The sequence below is a fragment of the Condylostylus longicornis genome, unplaced genomic scaffold (genome assembly GCF_029603195.1).
Source record: "Condylostylus longicornis isolate FDR11 unplaced genomic scaffold, ASM2960319v2 ptg000135l, whole genome shotgun sequence".
NCBI lineage: Eukaryota > Metazoa > Arthropoda > Insecta > Diptera > Dolichopodidae > Condylostylus > Condylostylus longicornis.
This window is the reverse complement of record NW_026578103.1, coordinates 7,368,540-7,388,549: the sequence shown is the minus strand read 5'-3', so window position 1 is coordinate 7,388,549 and position 20,010 is coordinate 7,368,540. Positions and strand designations below refer to the sequence as shown.

Sequence of the window (20,010 nt, the reverse complement as noted above, 5' to 3'; positions counted from 1 at the left end):
TGATTTTATTTTTAATTGCTTTTTAAAATAAACTAAAAAGCTAAATACAAAATCAAAAATTTTTATTTTTATCAAAAAAATAAGTTCCTTTAACTCGAAATGGCACTTTGTTATAGTGCCTACCTATAATACATGAATGTTTTGTCACTTCCCACGCACTTTAGCAAAGGTAGGGCTTTCTTCTTTTCAATAGAATGCTGCTTGCTTGCACAGTGCATATAATTTGCACTTCTTACTAGATGTAAATATACCTTACATACATACATAGATATATGTACGAGTATACAAAAAATATTTTAAATCTAATCAACACGTTTTAGAAAAATGATCAATCCTCTAATTTTACAATAATTTTCATCACTTAATTTTAAAATTATTTCAATAATATAAAAAAGCAAAGAAAAGCAAAAAAAAACGGACAAAAAATATTAATATAAAAATTTTATTAGGGTGGCACTTGACATTGAAAAATATTAAAGTGAAATTAAAAAAAATATACAACTCCAACACACTCTTTTTTAACACCACCCCATATATGAAATCTGTAAGTAAATCGTTTCTATTTGTACGTAAGTGGGATTATTGATGATTCTGGCCATACCATGACATTCAATTTAAGCAAATCACACATTAAAATTATCACAATTCCATATCAATTTATTCTTGTCACTCTATCTATATTATGTATTATAGTAACAAACTAAAATATAAAAATTAAAATAAAAGTATCTAATATATAATCCAATTCAGATGTAATCCCCCTCATGCTCATAATTTTTAGTTGACCATATGCACATTTTGTATGCCTACAAGCAAATATAAAAGAGAATACATTAAAGTGTGAATATTTAATGTGTTAAAAAAAATTTCAGTATGAAATGTAATTTAAAACGATTACAATGCTTTTTTTGTAGTTTTATATCACCACTCTCGCACTTCTCGCCCCAAACCACTGATTAATCCCCATTATAGTCCAATATATCAATGTTCCCTTCTTCTTTGTCTTGTAGCTGTATAATGTGATAATATCGTTTTTTGTATGAAAATTTCTCCTATCACATTTTGAATTAGATTAATCAAATGAAACAGTAGATGGCGTTGATAACTAAATGTTTTTAAAATTAGAATAAAGTCATTGTCAATTGTTTGAATAATAAATTGAAATGCCCACGCTATGCAAAAAAAATAATTATTTAAAATAATATATAACAAACGTACATATGCATATACATACATGTAAATGCATATTTAGATACAAACATATGCAAATAATATGTATACAATTAGAATAAAATTTATTATTTTTCCTGAACTATAAATCTTATATATTTTCTTAATTTATTTAATTAATATTATCTCATTGCACGCTTATATTTTTTTTTTATATAAAATGCGGAATGTGAATTGTAATTAGTACAAAAGAATATTTTAATTTTTCATTTTTTTTTAAAGTATACTGATCAAATACAATTTATAATAAAAATTCACAGACTAACAGACAAAAAAAAATTATAGAATTTAATTGCGATGCATATGAATTCGATTTGTATGATTGTATGATAAAATATATGTACATATGTATGTGTGAATGTAGCTAGCTAACTATATTGTGATTCGTGAATCAGGAAATATTAAAATAATATTTTTAAACTCATTTATACGTATTATGTATCGTATATTGTCGCGGCTTACAGTAGGCAAAAACGTATTTCAAGAACTACCGTGTAATTTTATAGTTGCAAAAAATAATTATAAATAACGATAGAAATTCAAGCTACTGTTTGATATATAATCAATTGCATGACCATAAACAAGAACTTTTAGAGTCTGATTGGTAGAACGGTCCAAATGATCCATTTTTACGATCATAAAATAATATTAAAAGGGTAGCCCAGTTACTTTAAGAAAAATTTCTTTTATTTACAGTTTTTAATAGAAATAGCAAAAATAAATATTACAACTTCCGATTCAGTAAATATTTAAAAAATTCTATCATAATCATTGCAACTAAATAAAAAAGACACTCAAATTTGGATTAGACATGCTTATACATAATATATGTATACTCGTATATTAAAACTGAATAAATCTAGAATCTGTTTTTAAATGCCCAACTAGATTTTAAATGAAATCAAGAATCGTTTTTATCAATTTACAAATCACAAATTACTTACAATCGCAATACACAACCCGAGATACTGCCACTGGGGTATGCGGGAGTTAATTTTACAATTAAGAAATCTTGATTTAAGCAAAAAAAATATATGATTTGAATTTTTCAAATGAAAAGTTTTTTCAATTTTTTTGTTTTTTGGTTTAATTTAATGAAACCTGTAGGTAAATGATCCTGTGGCCACCTGTAATTGTTTGTTGGTAGGCACGGGATGGTGGTAACCGAACGGCACATTTGCGCTAATTCGAACGCTTAGCACCTTTCGTGACGGAAACGTCAACCAACCAAGAATGTCTAATTCTAGTTCTATCTCTTAATCTCATTAAGATTGAATTGAAGATTGAGAAGATCTTATACACATACCTTATAATTTTTTTAATATTAAGCCTAGAAATCTTTATTTAAATCTACCCTGATTGTGCTATAAACTTTAACACAATTGTATATTTTCAAAATATGGTTAACTATTCAAATTTAATCAATTAATTCAGTTTATATAAATAAAAGAGCGAATAATTTTAATAGAATAATGAATATAATAAAACTATAGATCTTATTTAAATAACATTAAAAAATTAAATTATTTAATAGCACCCCCAGAATCACTCCCATTGTATTAGTTTTTTTTTTTAAATTAATTAATATGTAAAATTAAATGAATTGAATTTATTATTGGTTTTTGAATTGTGTAATAAAAGAAATTTAAAAAAATATATAATTTAATTTAATTACGAATAATGGAGAAAAATAAATGCATTTATTGTAGGTGTTTTCCAAACCATTAAAACTTTCTTATACAAATTTGAAAAAGATTAATTGGGAGAAAAAAAAAACAATCAATTTCAACTATTATGTATGAATTTTAATGATTCTAATTAAGATATATTTTATCATACAATATAAATATGTAAAATATTTTATAAATTGAATTTACATACTCGCATAGTTAAATGTAAAAAATGTTAAGGAATGCTGAGATGTTAGGGAGGTTTTCAACATTAATCATGTACTGCTGTTAGATTCTGTGTCTATTTAAATTTGAAATATATTAAACTCTAAATATAAAAAAGTAACACATGAAATTTTTTTCCAATTATCCTTTAATTTAGCACTGTTTTACATTCATATGTATGTATATTCACTTAAGCTTGTGAAAAAATTTATGAATTTAAATTTTATTGTAAGGAAAACTTACGATATTCTCTGAAATGATTTACTTTGATTATGAAGAGCTCTATATATACATATATAAACCAAAAATATTTATTGTAATGTAATACCGCTGGAATTAAAATATTTTTAATACAAAATTTTATTTTTCTCAACTTTCAAAACAATATATTGATATTCAGTTCAATATTAACTTTATTACAAACTTTCATTTTCTAGGAGCTGGCTTAGCGAGTGTTGTTGTATCATTTCTAATGTCAACATATTATAGTGTTATAATAGGTTATTCAATTTATTATTTTTTTACATCAATGAAAACTGATTTACCATGGACTGGTTGTAATCATAGATGGAATACTCCAGATTGTTGGATACCAGAAAGACAACATGCCAATATTACCAAGTCTGAAACATCAAGAACACCATCTGAAGAATTTTTTGAGTACAAATTTTCTTTTTATAAAATACTCATATACATAATTATATTGAAAATTTTTGTAGACGAAAAGTTTTACAAATTAGTACTGGTATTGAAGATCCTGGAACAATGCGTTGGGAATTATTTGCATGTTTAATTTGTGCTTGGTTACTAGTCTATTTTGCTACATGGAAATCAATTAAATCATCAGCCAAAGTAAGAACTATAATGCTAATTACAACTTAGATTTATTAAAAAAAAAGAAGTTTGTTTCTATTAAAAACATTTGAAATTTCTAATTTTTCTTAAAAAATAGGTACGATATTTTACAGCAACATTTCCATTTTTTTTAATTATTGTATTAATGGGGAGAGCTTTAACATTAGAAGGTGCTGAAACTGGTTTACAATATTTCTTTAGACCAAAATGGTCAGATTTAGGTAATGCCAACATTTGGATAAATGCAGCATCACAAAATTTTAATTCATTGGGAATTGCATTTGGTTCTATGATATCATTTGCTAGCTACAATAAATATAACAATAATATTCTACATGATACTCTATCTGTTTCAATAGTAAATGCAATAACTAGTATACTCGTTGGAATTTTTGCTTTTGCAACATTAGGTAATTTAGCATTAGAACAAAGTACGGATATTCAAAATGTAATTAGCGATGGACCTGGTTTCATATTTGTTGTATATCCACAAGTTATGGCTAAAATGCCATATGCTCAACTTTGGGGTGTTATGTTTTTCTTCATGTTACTCTGTTTGGGTTTAAATAGTCAGGTAAAACTTAAAATTTGTATTGATTTCATATTTCATATTGTTTTTCTTCATAAAAAGTTTGCAATTGTGGAAGTTGTTGTCACTTCTTTACGTGATGGATTCCCAAATTGGATAAAGCGAAAACTTCTTTATCATGAAGTACTCGTACTTATTGTATGTGTAATTTCCTTTTTATTTGGATTACCCAATATTATTCAGGTTCTTATTATTGTTTGGAAGCATTAAAAGAATAATTTAAACAAAAAATTTTATTAGGGTGGAATATATTTTTTCCAACTAATGGATCATTATGCTGCTTCAATCTCAATAATGTTTTTAGCATTTTTCCAAGTGATAGCCATAGCATGGTGTTACGGAGCGGGAAGGTTATCAAGCAATGTAAAACAAATGACTGGTAAAGCTCCCGCATATTATTTAAAAACATGTTGGGTTCTTTGTGGACCTGCTCTTTTAATCGTAAGCTTTCAACATTATACTTATATTGATAAAAACTAACTTATATATTAATTTTTTTAGTCTCTATGGATTTTCAGCTTAATAAATTATAAAGAGCCAACATATAATAATGGAAAATATTATTATCCCAGATGGGCATATGGATTAGGTTGGTCAATCGCTTCTTTATCTTTAATTTGTATTCCAGCTTATGCTATTATTAATATATTACGTGCACCTGGAAGTAACTTTTGTGATGTAAGTTTTTTTTTTTAAATGTACACAAATATGTATGTCATAAAGAAATTATAAATATTTTATATAATATTTGAACGTTTTTCGTAGAAAATTGTTAATGCTATGAAACCAAATATTTATACATGCCGAATATGTGGTGAGCATCATTGTGAACATGATTTCCCTGAAGATGCTTATATAATAAATCAACAAGAGATGACGCCAGTCATTCAACCACGAATTATTTTAAGAACTCCTCCACCTGGCCATCCAATTAATAAGCATTCACCACTATTAACTTCATCAAACCAACCAAATACATCAGTTGTCGAAGATGAATCAAGTGGGGGTCAATTAAGAGATGATATTATAGAAAAAAGCTGATTTTAAACAATTTTATTATTTTAATTATAATCATTAAAGTATTGTTATTGTTAACTAATATATAATTTGAATGTATTTTAAGAAAAATAAACTATAAAAATTAAAGTGTCGAAAATATTTTATTGATCAATTTTTATTTTAAAGAGTCTACATTTTATCTAAATATTACGAGTTTTTGTATCATTTGTTTCAGACTACATTGTTAAAATATACAATTTAAATTTATATTGATTGTAGGGTTTACAACTACATTCCTACATATTTTCAATACATCAACTTGTATATGATTTGATTCATTTATATCTTTTCTTTTTTAATATATGCAATGAAAATATGAACTAGATTTTAACTATTGATTCCTTCCATGATTTTTATTATTGTAATCGAATATGAAATATTTATTAATAATAGAACATCGTTTAAACTACTGAATATGAAAACTAAACTGTTGTCTTAGAATAATACCTTAAATTCAACGTTAACGATCTTAAATGATTTTCTTGACACCCACATGCAAACTTTCACACATATTTTAAAAATGAAAATTAAACATATTGTAGTAAATCTAACTGCCCATAAAACTGTGCAATTAAATAAATAATTAAGTTATAAGGAGTTGCTGCGTCTACCGAATCATAATCTAACTTGTTTCTTAAACATACACACGACTTAACAATATTTCTTAAAATATTATGAACATCAGGTTCTAATGGAAGTTTTAAACAAACTAAAATAGAATAAATCCATTTTCCTAGCCACCAACAATTACCTCCATCAAATAATTCTACAGGTTGATCTTCTGCACTCAACCAAATTGATTGATACTCCAATATTTTTTCGAGATCTCTTTGAGATATATTTAAAACAATATGTGTCAAAGGCTCATTTTCTTGACAAAATATCTTCCATGAATCGCATTCCTCAATTAACGGAAATTCATTAAAATTGTTTGTATGAAGCTTAGCAATCTGTTCCCTTAATTGACTAATCTTTTGACGAGCATCATTAAATGTCTCTAATTGCATTTGTTTCCAAATTTTATTTGGCTTCAAATGTTCCGGAGACGAATCATTGAATTCATTCTAAAACTTGAAATTTTAAAGTCATATTTTAATTATAGACATTTTATTTACCGTAATATGAGTAGCTGCATTAATGTTAATTGAAGTTTCATTTTTTAAAGGTTTCACGACAACTGCCGGACAAGTTCTTCTTTCATATACAACTTTCATAAGATATTCTTCACCATCCTGGGGTTCAAAATTTGGATCAAAAGAATCGTCAATTTCTGGTACGTCCAAAGCTTTTTGCTGCAAACTATCCGAATCCATCCTATTTTAATTTAGCAAATTAAAATATAAAATAAATAAGCAATAATTTCGATTGATTTAAATACAGCGTTCGGAATTTTGATATCTTCGAAGTAATAGCAAAACAAAAAATATTTTCAATACAAAACAAAATTTCAAATATTTAATTCACAATAGCGTATAAGCAGAAGTTCAAAGATGTGGAATGGAGTTTCAAGTACATACATTTTCCAACTAAATAGTAATTTGTGAATTTAAGACCGTTTACATATTAAACGAAAAAATCTAAAATCAAATCTACAAAAAGATGTAAGAATAAGTAGGCTAAGATTATCAAATGGATCTCAGATTATAAATCAAAATCCAGTATTTTTTTTTCTATTCATTCCGAAATTGTAGCAAAAATAAGAATTAGCTAATCACTGTTCAAAACTCCCACAAAAAATTAATTGTCGCCATTTCACTTTAGAAAATCTGATAGTAGCACAATCACTTTTAAAAATCTGATCTGATAGAAAATCTGATAGTAATAGATCACTTTTAATAAATCTAATAGATCTGATTGAATATTGAATGAGAATTATTCTATTAGGTGTATTGGCAATGCTAAACGTTTTCGTGATTGTGAATAAATTATAAACAAAATTGACAATATAAAAAAACATATGTTGATTTTGACAGCAAAATATTTTTATTAAATTCTGATTGAAAATTTAGTGTTTACCTCTGAAATATCCTTATTGAAACAAGTGTTTTATATTAGCTAGTTGGCAAAAAAATAATTTTTTATAAACAAAATATTCAGCATGCTTGCAGCGATATCGCTGCGGTAGTTAAAAAATCATGATTTAAACGAATAAAATCTTAAAACCATAATAATTCAAAATGGAAGGAAAATTAAAAAACTATTCCTTGATAAAAGATTTTTGCAATACCGAACAAATAAGTTTATGGTCGCGGTAAAAAAAAATTCATTGTTGTACATTTAAGGTTTGGTATATACTTAATTGTCTTTATTTTAGCAATGAAAAACGAACCTGGTTTTTGACATTACTAACTGGTACTGCCATGTTGTATAGCACAAGGTAGGCAATCGACAAAAATTTAAAATGAAATGAAGTAATTCACTAAAATATATGAATCATAAAATTTTAGAACTACAATGCCGCTTCTAATTCCTTCTGTTGCTGTAGAAGAAAAATGGAGTAAGACTGATTCTGGAACTATATTAAGCTCATTCTTCTGGGGTTACACACTAACACAAGTAAATGCACATGCTATTGCTTTACATTTCCTACAGCAAAAATTAAAAAAATATCAAATTTCAGTTTTTAGGAGGTTACATTAGTGACAAATTTGGTGGGGAGCGGGTTGTGTTGGGTTCAGCAATTGGATGGTCTTCAATTACATTTTTAATGCCAAGTATAGTACGTTCATCGTCTTATTTTGAAGAAAATTCCATTAGTTTTATAGTATGTGTACGAATTTTGAATGGAGCGTTTCAGGGAGTTCATTTTCCTAGTATGATTTCAATAACAAGTAAAAATTTATGTCCTGAAGAACGCACAAGCTTTTTTGGAATGTTGACGTCAGGTTCTGCTATGGGAACTTTATTTACTGGTATTTTAGGGTCGTTTATATTAGATTATTTTGGATGGTCAACAGTATTTAGACTGATAGGATGCTTAGGATTTACTTGGGCTATGTTTTTACGCTTTTATACAATGTCAAATAATCGTAAAACAAAAATAATTAATTTATTAGCACCAAATAAATTGAGTACAAATAATTTTGATAGAATCTCACAAGAGAATTCAAAAAATGTTCCATGGAAAAATTTATTTCATAAATCTTCATTTTGGGCATGTGTTTTAACACATGCTTGCGAAATGAATTGCTTTTTTGTACTTTTGTCATGGTTACCTACATACTTTCACGATGCATTCCCAGAAGCCAAAGGGTGGATTGTTAATATGATACCTTGGTTAGCATTGCCACCATCAACATTTTTAGCAAAATACATAACGACTTTTTTATTAGCAAAAAAAAGTTGCGATATATCCCGAGTAAGGAAAATAATTCAAAGTATTTGTTTTTTATCACAAAATTGTGCTTTATTTGTAATGAGCCGAACATCAGATTTTCATACAGCTTTAACATGCATGACTATAATAATAGGTGGGACTGGTTTCCATAATAATGCAGTTACAGTAAATCCTCAAGATTTAGCACCTGATCATTCTGGAAGTGTATTTGGTTTAATGAATACCGTTGGAGCCATTCCCGGATTCCTAGGAGTGTATATAGCTGGTCATATTTTAGAGTTAACTCAAAGTTGGCCAGTAGTATTTAGTACAGCAGCGGGAATTAATTTAATTGGATGGATTGTATTTGTGATTTTTGGATCGGCTGATCCGATTATATAGATTAAGTATATTGTGATTAGATTAGCTAAAGTATCTATTTTAACTTTTTTTTTTTAATTTTAAAATTAGTAAAATAAAAAAGCAACTTAAAAATAAAATTTATTAAATTTTTATTTATTTTTTTTTTGAGTGTAATCACGGCTTATATTATTAAATTTATTTTCACAAATTTTGGAAAATTTCAAGAACAAATCTATATACATATATACATACCTATGCACAATGTGCCTATATTCAAATTTATTTTGTATTTATCCTGATTTTTAGAAAGAAATAAACGGAATAGTTCAACAATATTTTATAAGTTAAGTTCTTACCTTAAGTTATTATAAAACGTCAAAATCTGCTGTATAATCAATTTTTCTATTTATTATTTCCTACACTTATTGAACACTTAAAATTGATGGCTAGTAAAAGTCCAGTTTCCGAACCTTGATTCTGTTGAAAGCTCTTCAGTTTGTTCACTTGTTCACCAGCGTCTGAATTTGAAATTTTAAGGAAATTTCATAATTTTTTCTCCTTGACAAAAGGGCGTGTAAGGGCTATTGTCAATTTTATTGGGACTTATATTCATATTTTGCGTGCTGCATACGCATTTTAACAAAACTTACCGTTTCTACTATTTACTGTTGCCTAAACCCTTCTGATTGGGCATTTGAAACTTTTTTATGGAGACAATGTTCATAACTCAATAGATTTCAAGTAATAGCAGCTTAAGTCAATTTTGTTTTTTTTTTTTTTTCTACTTTTTAAAAACTTTAAATATAATTTCGTTCATAGACGCATGATTAAATATGATTTGGAAACCTCAGAAGAACGCCTTTTTCATATGGATCTTCAATAGCTATAATCTTTTCAGATTTCAAATTCACATGACTTTTTTTTTGTATGAAAAATTTAGATTTTAGCTTTTCTTTTTTAAAAAACTTTAATTTTTTATTTAACGTAATATTGCACTTTTCTCTAATTTTAGCTACCACGTCTCTGTTAACTGACCTCTAATTTGGTATTAATAAACACTGTAAATCTGCTCGGTTCGGTATATAAATTCAGTTGATCTTAAAATTCATTTAAAATAATATTGTTCCTAGAAAAATATGTTAAGAGATACGAGTATTAGAATAAAAACAACAATTTAAATTTTTAACTTTACATACTATATTTTTCTTTCGTTTTAACTTAGAAATTAAAGTTTTTTCATCATAATTCTTTTTTTTTCAGTATTTTATTTTTTTTTTGTTGCATTTAAGTTAATTGTTTATTTTACATTTTTATTTAGTATTTTTTTTTTAATCTCAAAAATCAGTCTTACAAACATTAATTTTTAAAAATTTTTAAATCAGTTTATATTTTTCTTAAGTGTTGTATTTTTTTTCTTAAGTTAAGTATATTGGACTGGATTGGGGAGGATGAAGAGGAGAAAAAAGATTTTTCTCAATTAAAAAATAAACTAAAAAAAAAAAGAATATTTAGAAACAATATTATAATTAAAACTATTTAAAGAAAATTAATTAAAAATATTAATTAACATAATTAATGCTTCTTAAAACTCTTATAAATTTACAATTGCTTTAAGTATTTTTTTTTAAATAATTTTTTTTTTTAATTTTGCTTTCTTCTTCTTTTTTTTAATTTTTTCTTCATTTTATTTTGCATTTATTTTTCAATTAAATTTTCTTTTGTTTTTAATTTAATTTTAATGTAATTTTTCTTAATATAATTATTTATAATATAATTCATTTTTCATTTTAGAAATTATTTATTAAGCTATTTACAAAAGATAATTAGAGATTCTGTTGTATTTTTATATTTAATTCATATTTGTATTTTAATATTATAATTTTTTTTGTGTTTTTGTTTGGTTTTTTTGGTTTTTATATTTATTTAATATATTATTAATTAATATATTATATATTAAGTAGATTTCACTTAAGTTTATTTGATTTTCTTTTTCGTTTAGTTTATTTAAACTACTATTATTCTTTTTATTTTTTATTTTAAAGGCGAGCAGTTTTCTTGCTTCTTTTTTTTTTTTTTTTAAGTTTTTAACATTTACATTATTTGAACAGGAATTTTAAAGTCGGGTGGGGATTATTTTTTTTTTAAATATTTTCCTTCACTTTAACATTTTTTATTATAAATAGATTAAATAAAGTTTTGCTAATCGAAAATAGGCCTTCAAATTGCATAATTTTCAAAATACATAATTAAAATTAAAAAATATTTTTATTCTTAACTTTTTTGAAAAAAGAATTTTGAATTTTATATATATATACATATATGTATATATAAAAATCAGTATATTTAAATTTATAGGAATTAAAAATTTGCGTTGCATTGAATAAAGAATCAGTTCTATATTCGTAATCAGTTCTTTTATATTGTGTAAGTTTATAGGGGTTAATGATTAAAAGATGTCAGATCAAATGCACATTCCAAGTTATGAAAATATTTTTAATATTTTTAAATAGAGCTTGTAAGTAATTTAAGCGAATAATGAAAATTAAAAAAAAAACATTTTAAATTACATTGAATTTTGTTAACTTAAGTACACTAAGTCCTCGAGATACGACATTTTTGGTTCCAGAAATTTATGTCGTAACTCGAATTGTCGTTTGAGGAGGAAAAAAAATGTATGGAAACAAAAAGTGAACTGGACAAACTGTTTTATAAAATAATTGTTTTTTTTTTTAAAAAAAGGTAACAAAGTTTGAAAAAAACAACAAAATATAATAACAAAACCAAAAAAATTCAATTTTGTAACAAAAATAAAATCCGATTAAGTTGATATTTTATCACTTCAATTCATAATCTTAACTACTAACTAGAATTTTTAACAAAAAAGAATTCATTATTGAAGTATGTGCTTTAGTTTTGTCTTATAAATAGATTCGGTATAGATTTTTATTCAAAATACAGTAAAATCTGTCAAAAAAAACAATTTTTTTTTTTTAATTTTCAATGTCGTATTAGGAACAATGTCGTAAGCCGAATAAAAGTGATCCAAATTTATATCATGTCGTAACTAGAAATTCCGTATTGGAAGATGTCGTATCTCGAGGACTTAGTGTATAACTCTTATAATAAAAATATTTCAAATAAATAATAATAAATGTAAGAAAATTCATAAATTAAAAAGTAGTTATATATTTTAGAAATTTTAATATGAAATCCGATACTAAAAATACATAAATACTCCGAATAAAAATTAAATAATTTAAAAATTTCAAAATTTTAATTTTATAAATTAGTCGTTTATAAATATTTTTGTTTTGGTTTTGAAAATAAAAACCTTTACTTATCATTCGACTTTTTAATACTGAAATTTATTATGCGTATACAAGATGTTTTAAATATTGGCTTTTAAATATTAAATTTTTTCATTGTCATTTTGAATAATTAATTTATTATTATGGTGTTTAATTAACTCTTTTTAATATTCTACTAAAGTTAAATTAAATTTTTTGTTTTTCAAGATCTTTAATACACCATTTTACTTTTTGGTCATTTTTCGTTGTAAGATTAAACTAAATTATTTTTCTATTCACTAAATTTTTGCAATTATTATTAAAATTTTCTAAAAATTACTTATAACATTAATTTAGCTCAAATATATATATTATTTATATATTTATATTATGGAACTTTTGGAATTTACACAACTTTGAGTATTTTATTGTAATTTTTTATTGAATTGTGTAATATTTTAATTAGGAACAATATTACCTTTTTGTAAATTAAATATAGAAAAAAAAAATTAAATGAAAGCTTTTTTTAAAACAAAAAATAAAATTTTAATAAGAAAATATTTATTCATAACTTGCAAGTGCATTTTTAATTATTGTCTTAAAAATTAGAAATGAGTACTATGAGTATTCCTTTTAAAATAAAATTTATTTTGAGTTTTCATACTCAAATATAAAAAATATAATTAAAATAAAATAATGTTTATTATAGCAATACAATAAATGTTACCAAGAACAATGATTCATGTAAAATGAATTGATTATGAAGCATAAGAAATTACAATACCATTGTTTTACAAAATAATTTCGAAATAATGTACTTTTTGTTGAGAATATTGTTAAAATAGATTTAATTTTAAATCCGATAATCGATTAATTTTCGAACTGAATTTCAGCTGTCTCAACAGTTTCAAAAATTTATTTGTTTTAAGATTTCCAGTTTTTGTTTTTCCTCATTCTACAATATTTATTCAACATTTTATTTCTATGAATGCATACGGATGCATACTAATTTTTTTACTGTTTTCAGTTTTACAAAATTTTTTACTTTTATCGAAAATTAATACAAATTATTTAAAAAAAGGCATAATTTTTAAACATAAATAAACTTCATTACATTTTATATATTAAATGTGTAAAGAGGGATATTTTTTTTACATAATTATTAAATTAGAGCACAATATTTTTATTTTTCATATGTTTCCGATTAAATTTTTTAAAGATTGTTATTCCAATGGAAATTAACTATACCAAAAAAATGTTTGATAAAATTTATAGAATAGGTTTATGTTTTAACAAATAAGTATTGTATTTACACTATGAAAAAAATTATTGAGAAATTGTTAAAATGTTTGACTTTGTTTTTTTGTTTTTCACGGTGGGATATTAAAAAATTTATGTTATTAAACAATATTATATAATTTTAAAATTTTAATAAAGGAAAACATTAAAATTATTTAAATTTATTTTTAATGAAAAATCTACAAATGCGTATAAATGAAATTTTTTAATATTTTTGGTTTTTGTTTTGGTTTAAATATTTTTTAAATCGGTTTTAAATTAAGAAAATTTTAAGTACAAATCTGTTTTGGAAATTTGTGATTCCTTCTTTATTAAGATACATTTTTCCTGTTCGTTTGTTCGTTTTAATCTGTACTCTCACCTAATAATAACTAATTTACAATATTAAAAAGTTTGAGCTCATTCGAAATTTTATTTAATTTTATTTTATACAAAGTAATTTAAGTAACCATTTTAATTTTTTTTTTTTTCATTATAATTGATTTCTGCTTCTGCTTAATATTTTTGTTTTTCTGTATTTTATGAATTTTGAAAATAATTTCCTTGTTTTTTTTTTTGTTTTTAATAAAATTTTTAATTTTACATATTTTGTCTTTTTTATTTTCTTATGTGTATTTTTTGCTTTTTATTTTGTATATATTTTTTTTTATATTATATAATTTCCTTTTTAAGCATTTTAATATATTTTTTTTTTATTTTTTTTTTTGTTTTTTTTTTTGATAAATTCTAAATTTTATGACAAACTTAATAGATGATAAAAAATATTTACCTTTGAAAACAAAACTAAAAAAGTAAATGAGAAACAAAGATGTGAATTTCTTTTTTTTTTTAAGTTTAATTTATATAATATAATATTTATATATTTAGATATTATATATATAATGCATACATACATACAGATACTTACGAACATAATTTAATTTTTGTAAACATTGCATATACATATACAAGGGTTGGATATTACGTTTGTTATTTCAAAATTAGAAAAAAAAAATGAAAAAAATTTCAAAAATTGCTTGACATTTTTCATTTATTTATAAAAACATTTTAATAAAAAGGATACCTAAAGGATACATAATTTGCAAACCTTATTTTTGCATATTATATATAGAGTAAGAATGTTGCAAATCGAATCAAGAAAATATTAGAAAATTAGTTTTTATGGAAAACAAGAATTATTTGATTCAATTCTGTTATAACATGATTCCTCCTAGAATTTTGAAATGGTTTTCATTTGTTTTGCAATAAATTTGTTACAAATTTAAGACTGATTTTAATAAACTAAACCCAGCAATATATTCAATTTGTTTATTCAAAGAAAATTATTAATTTTAACCATAAAACACGTCATTGTTAAATGTTATCCTTATGATTTTTTCAAAAATTCATTTTTCACAATTAAAAAATTTTAGTTTAGAAATAAAATTTTAAATTAAAAATTTCAAAACCTTAAACTTTCATAGGATCTCTTGAGCATTAATTAAAATATAAGTAACAGCTAAGTTTTTTATGCGTAACCAATGTACTACCTACATATTATGTTAAATTTAAAATCAGTCATTTATTAGCGAATACACTTATTCATATTTTTTTTTGCAAAAATCAATTCCGAATTAATGTTAGATATGAGGTAATTGCATTTACGTATATGTATGTATAGTTATTCTTTTAAAAGAATTAAAAATTTAGTAAAACAAACAATTTTACAATTTCACTTGCAATTTCGCATAGTTTTTGCTATTCTTATATAAATTCGTTTACTAATACAAACTATTTGATATTTTATTAAAAATGATTGTCAGCAATGGGGAAAAAGCAAATGTGATTTTCAAGTTTATTAAAAAAAAAAAAACATTTTTAATTTTAAATTTTTAAAGATTTTTTTTTTCATAAAACCAAAGACCTACATTTTTAAACGTTTGTGAAAGAAACTAAATTTGACAAAGCATTTCGTTTTGAATAATCTTAATATTTGTCTGCTTTTCATTTTGTAATATGGCTTTTGTTTTTGTTGTTGTTTTTCTTTAAGGTAAAATTATTTTTAATCATTTTTAGAAAATATTAAATAAAAGGTTACAAAAAGAAGTTTAAAAATCTTATTTCGATGTCATAAAATAAATGAAATAGAATTAAAATGATTATCAATAGTTTTTAGAATTTAAATTAAGATGGAATAAAAATTTATATTAAAAAAATTTAAAAAAACTAAAATTGCAGTCTCTAATTGGAAATTTATCGGGATCCAATATATATACCAGCTCATCTTTATGTATATTGAATTGTTATTTTGGTTTTAATACGAACTTTTAAGAAGAGAAACGAATTTCTTTATCAATTTCAAACAATTCTTTTGAACACTATATTACATAAAAATTACGTAATTAAAATTAAATACTCACTACAAATGTCAAGAAACTAAAAGATAAAGTAAAGTAATAAAGGATAACATTCATGTCAATACAATTCACCTAAATTCCAAATTTACTACAAGTTTACTTTACATTGCAGTGCGGCAGTGTAGTTTCGAAAGAGCATAAACGGGAAAACAAATTTATTACTACCAAAGAAAAACAAAATTAAATTCTATTAGAAATTATTTAGGCAAAATTTTGTTAATTTAAATCACAATTCCTAAATTAGACTCAAATTATAATTTTTTTTTTCAAGCAGAACCCATTTAAAATTACATGGAATTTGTAGATTTTCTTTATAATTTTAAATATATTTTATGCATTTATTTTTGTATGTACGTAGGCATTTTTTTTATATATAACTTTAAACATAATTATACATATATATTTTTTTATTCTGTTATTCTTTTTGACTCATATGTTTAATATTAATTTTTTTAATTTTTAAGATTTAAGTACTAATAAATTTTTTTTTAATTTTCTTTGATATCTTTTTATATATAAAAATTTTTTGTTTCATTTTTATTTGATGGTTGTACAAACTTTTAAAGCCATATTTTATTACTTTGAAAAGATTGTGCGATTTAATAATTTTGTGATATTTAAATTACTTATATTAGTTATTTTTTTTTCTCATTAATTTTGTAATTTTCTATTAAACTCTTGTAAAGTATTGTATATTTATTACATTTAGGTTAATTAAATAATTATAATAATAAGGGTGTCCCAAAATTCACACAAGATTTGAATTTTGCGTTATATGTGTGGTAAAGTGTTGTCAACCAAAAAAAAAAAAGCAGCGTGACAGCTGACAGTTCAAGGTTATTAAAAATGGAGCGCTACGGAAAATAACAATGCAATATTTTGTAAATAATGAAAGTTTCGCAACAACAGTTCGGAATTTTTGTACAAAATGTAGTGGGAATAGTGATTTCACTTCATCAACTTTAAAGATACTAATTAAAAAATTTGAACAAGCGAGATCAATCAGCGATCTTAAAAGTAGTTCAACACAAAGCATTGAAGCAGTTCGAGAGAATGTTGCTGAAAGTCCAGGAACATCAATTCGTCGCGGTGGTTAAGAATTGAACATTTCGAGGAGCTCCCTACAGCGTATTCACACAAAAGATTTGCGTCTTCATGCTTTCAAAGTTCGATTGACTCAAAAACTGAAGCCTACTGACCACGCACAGCGAAGAAAGTTCGTTGAATAGATTATGGAACAACAAAAAATGGAAGATGATTTTTCGAACAAAATCAACTTCAGCAATGAAGCTCATTTTTATCAATTGATGGCCTTGTTAATCGACAAAATTGTCGCATTTGGGGTTCAGAAAATTTACAAGTGATTGTTCCGAAACAAATGCATCCACAACATGTCACTGCATGGTGCGGATTTTGCGTGGGAGGTGTCATCGGACCAATCATCGCCCAGATTAGCGAGATGATAATCCAGTTTTTTATGTTAAAATTGCAAGATTTTAATGTGAACGGCATGTGATTCCAACAAGACGATGCCACTCGCCATAAAGCTCGAGAAAGAATTCAATCACTGCATAATTTTTCGTTTTGGTGATCAGAATTGGACGTCTAATTCTGCGATTTAAAACGTCGGATTTTTTTTCTTTAGGGTTTTTTGACGCCTACAGTTTATGTCAACAAGCGCACAACCACTCACGGCTTGAAGGAGGACATTGAGCGCTGTATCAACGAAATTCAACCACATTTATGTAAAACATTCATAGAAAATTTCAACAAAAGAGTGCGTTAAATCAATAAAAAATTTACAATTTTTAAATATAAACCTGTGTTTTCTATCAAAATTACTTCTTGCGTGAATTTTGGCACACCCTTTACATACATACGTAATTCAGATTTTAATAACTAAAATTTGTTTTTAAACTGTATATGTAGGCCATTAAGAGGAAAACCTATAATCAAAATCAGGTTAATTTTACATATTAATCAAAATTTTATACAATTTAATATTTTGATTTACTTATTGCAAAGATTCATTCAATCTTTAAAGATTTGAAGTTTGGGGGTTTTTATTTCGACCAATAAATTCGTAGTAAAAAATACCATTTATAATTTCTCTGAGATATATTGTAAATTTTAAGAAATTAAGGGAATATTTAACTTTCCATTTCTCAAATTTAACATTATAATAGCTCTTAAAAAATTTTATGTGTACAAAATATTCAGCCTAATTTATGGTCACTACTATTTCATTTAATCAAAAATTTTAAAAGGAATATAACGAAATTATAGGTTTTCTATAAATTAAAAGTGAATTATTATAATTTAGTTGGCAGTATTTAATTAAATAAGTTCCAACTTTGCAGAAAAGTTTGAAATTTCTAATGAAAATAATCTAGAACTGATTGTTTAAAATTTTAAAATGTAAGAAATTATAAAAAAAAAACTGATCTGGATTTGATTTTTCACAATTTTTTTTTACCAAAAGTACAGAATGCGATCAAAATTTTATATTGAAAAAATATGATATTTAATTAGGCCATTATTATAAAAATGTTTCTTCTTAAAAACAAATTATTCTTATACTTAACTAAAATAAAATGAAAGCAAGTTAATATTATATTACAAAAGAATCAACTGCAACAGCAAATCTTTTAAAATTTGAACAATTTTTGTGGCCACCTGCTGAAATCATTAAAAAAAAAATCTGATGTGGTCAGCACATAACCGACCGCATTGTGTATTGTCTAGTTAAATGAAAGTGTTACAGAATATTATAAAAATGTCTGTTAAATACTTCTTTCCAACTTTTAGGACATTAGTAAGCTTATAGTTAACATACTTAGAAAAATGTAAATTTGGCTCTTAGTAGAGTTTCGCTTTGTGCTACCCGAATTCTCTGAAATGCTCGCCAGTTAGTTTCGGTAACAACCAGAACTCAAATATCAAATTTCAAGAAATTCCATCAATTTGTTCTGTGGATATGGTGAAAAATGTAAAATCGGCCCGCAAATCAGTTCTCGAGCCCTGATCTTTCCAAAAAATTTATGTGTTCATTGTTTTAATACGAGGAGTTCATATAGTAAATTTCAATGAAATCGGTTGATTATTTCTCTTTATATACACAAAAATGTATATTTGGCCCGTAGTAAACGTCTAGTTGCCGATGCCTGATTTCTTCCAAAACATACGAATTTTTGCGGACGGTCGAGCTGAGCTTATATATAAAATTTCAAGTAAATCGGTTGAATATTTTCTTCAAAATGTTCAAAAATGTAAAACAGGCCCGCTAAAAAGTGCAGTTCCCGAGGCCTGATATATACCAAAAGATGATCGATCCGTGCCATGGTGGAAACAAACTTACATATAAAATTTCATCAAAATCGGTTCAGCCGAACTTGAGATACACGCGTGCACACACAGACCGACAGACGGACAGACCGACAGACCGACAGACCGACAGGTTGCTAAAAATAGTTTATTTACACTTCCCTACTATGGAGAAGTACGTTCCCATCGAAAACTCGATATGCAAAATTTGTTGCCATCACATAACCTACCTATTGTTTACACAATACGGTCGGTAAAAAGTATGTTGTCCACCGAGATAAAAAAAAAAGAAGAGAAAAAAATTCTTGTTTTTCTTTTCTTTCTGAATCAAAAAAGAAAAATGAAACAATTTTGTTGCGTAGGAATTTTACCTATATTTGTAAAAATTAAAACTAAA

At 24.7% G+C, this 20,010-nt stretch overlaps 3 protein-coding genes across 10 annotated transcripts in view; 2 read left to right on the top strand and 1 right to left on the bottom strand.

Moving 5' to 3' along the window:
- LOC129614982 (sodium- and chloride-dependent GABA transporter ine) overlaps window positions 1-5,725 on the top strand; it is a 60,594-nt gene extending 54,869 nt beyond the window's left edge. For all 7 annotated transcript variants that reach the window (XM_055529983.1, XM_055529986.1, XM_055529981.1 and 4 more), the window contains 7 exons: window positions 3,563-3,785; window positions 3,845-3,977; window positions 4,078-4,554; window positions 4,612-4,752; window positions 4,810-5,010; window positions 5,071-5,247; window positions 5,335-5,725. In XM_055529983.1, the coding sequence (XP_055385958.1) occupies window positions 3,563-3,785; window positions 3,845-3,977; window positions 4,078-4,554; window positions 4,612-4,752; window positions 4,810-5,010; window positions 5,071-5,247; window positions 5,335-5,610 (1,628 nt within the window). In that variant the 3' untranslated portion in view covers window positions 5,611-5,725. The remainder of the gene's footprint in view (window positions 1-3,562; window positions 3,786-3,844; window positions 3,978-4,077; window positions 4,555-4,611; window positions 4,753-4,809; window positions 5,011-5,070; window positions 5,248-5,334) is intronic.
- On the bottom strand, window positions 7-7,032 carry LOC129614983 (protein Gemin2). Of its 2 annotated transcripts, XM_055529990.1 has the most exons (3): window positions 6,744-7,032; window positions 6,380-6,692; window positions 7-806 (listed from the first exon to the last, which is right to left on the bottom strand). In XM_055529990.1, exons 1-3 carry the CDS (start codon window positions 6,939-6,941, stop codon window positions 778-780), a joined length of 540 nt encoding a protein of 179 aa, XP_055385965.1. In that variant the 5' UTR covers window positions 6,942-7,032; the 3' UTR covers window positions 7-777. The 2 variants fall into 2 exon arrangements, with proteins under 2 accessions (XP_055385965.1, XP_055385964.1); XM_055529989.1 differs by lacking the exon at window positions 7-806 and having other exon boundaries at window positions 5,743-6,692.
- A 610-nt stretch (window positions 7,033-7,642) lies between these two features.
- Window positions 7,643-9,433, top strand: LOC129615217 (solute carrier family 17 member 9). The gene is made up of 4 exons (XM_055530318.1): window positions 7,643-7,879; window positions 7,943-8,005; window positions 8,076-8,184; window positions 8,249-9,433. Exons 1-4 carry the CDS (start codon window positions 7,806-7,808, stop codon window positions 9,344-9,346), a joined length of 1,344 nt encoding a protein of 447 aa, XP_055386293.1. The 5' UTR covers window positions 7,643-7,805; the 3' UTR covers window positions 9,347-9,433.
- Window positions 9,434-20,010: the final 10,577 nt, after the last annotated feature.

Excerpts from the sequence above, each read along its gene's own strand:
- LOC129614983 (XM_055529989.1), bottom strand. The coding sequence starts at position 6,941 with ATGGATTCGGATAGTTTGCAGCAAAAAGCTTTGGACGTACCAGAAATT. Across the intron at positions 6,693-6,743 it reads ATGCAGCTACTCATATTACG|AATGAATTCAATGATTCGTC; the intron begins GTAAATAAAATG and ends TTCAAGTTTTAG.
- LOC129615217 (XM_055530318.1), top strand. The coding sequence starts at position 7,806 with ATGGAAGGAAAATTAAAAAACTATTCCTTGATAAAAGATTTTTGCAAT. Across the intron at positions 7,880-7,942 it reads CAAATAAGTTTATGGTCGCG|CAATGAAAAACGAACCTGGT; the intron begins GTAAAAAAAAAT and ends TCTTTATTTTAG. Across the intron at positions 8,006-8,075 it reads GCCATGTTGTATAGCACAAG|AACTACAATGCCGCTTCTAA; the intron begins GTAGGCAATCGA and ends ATAAAATTTTAG.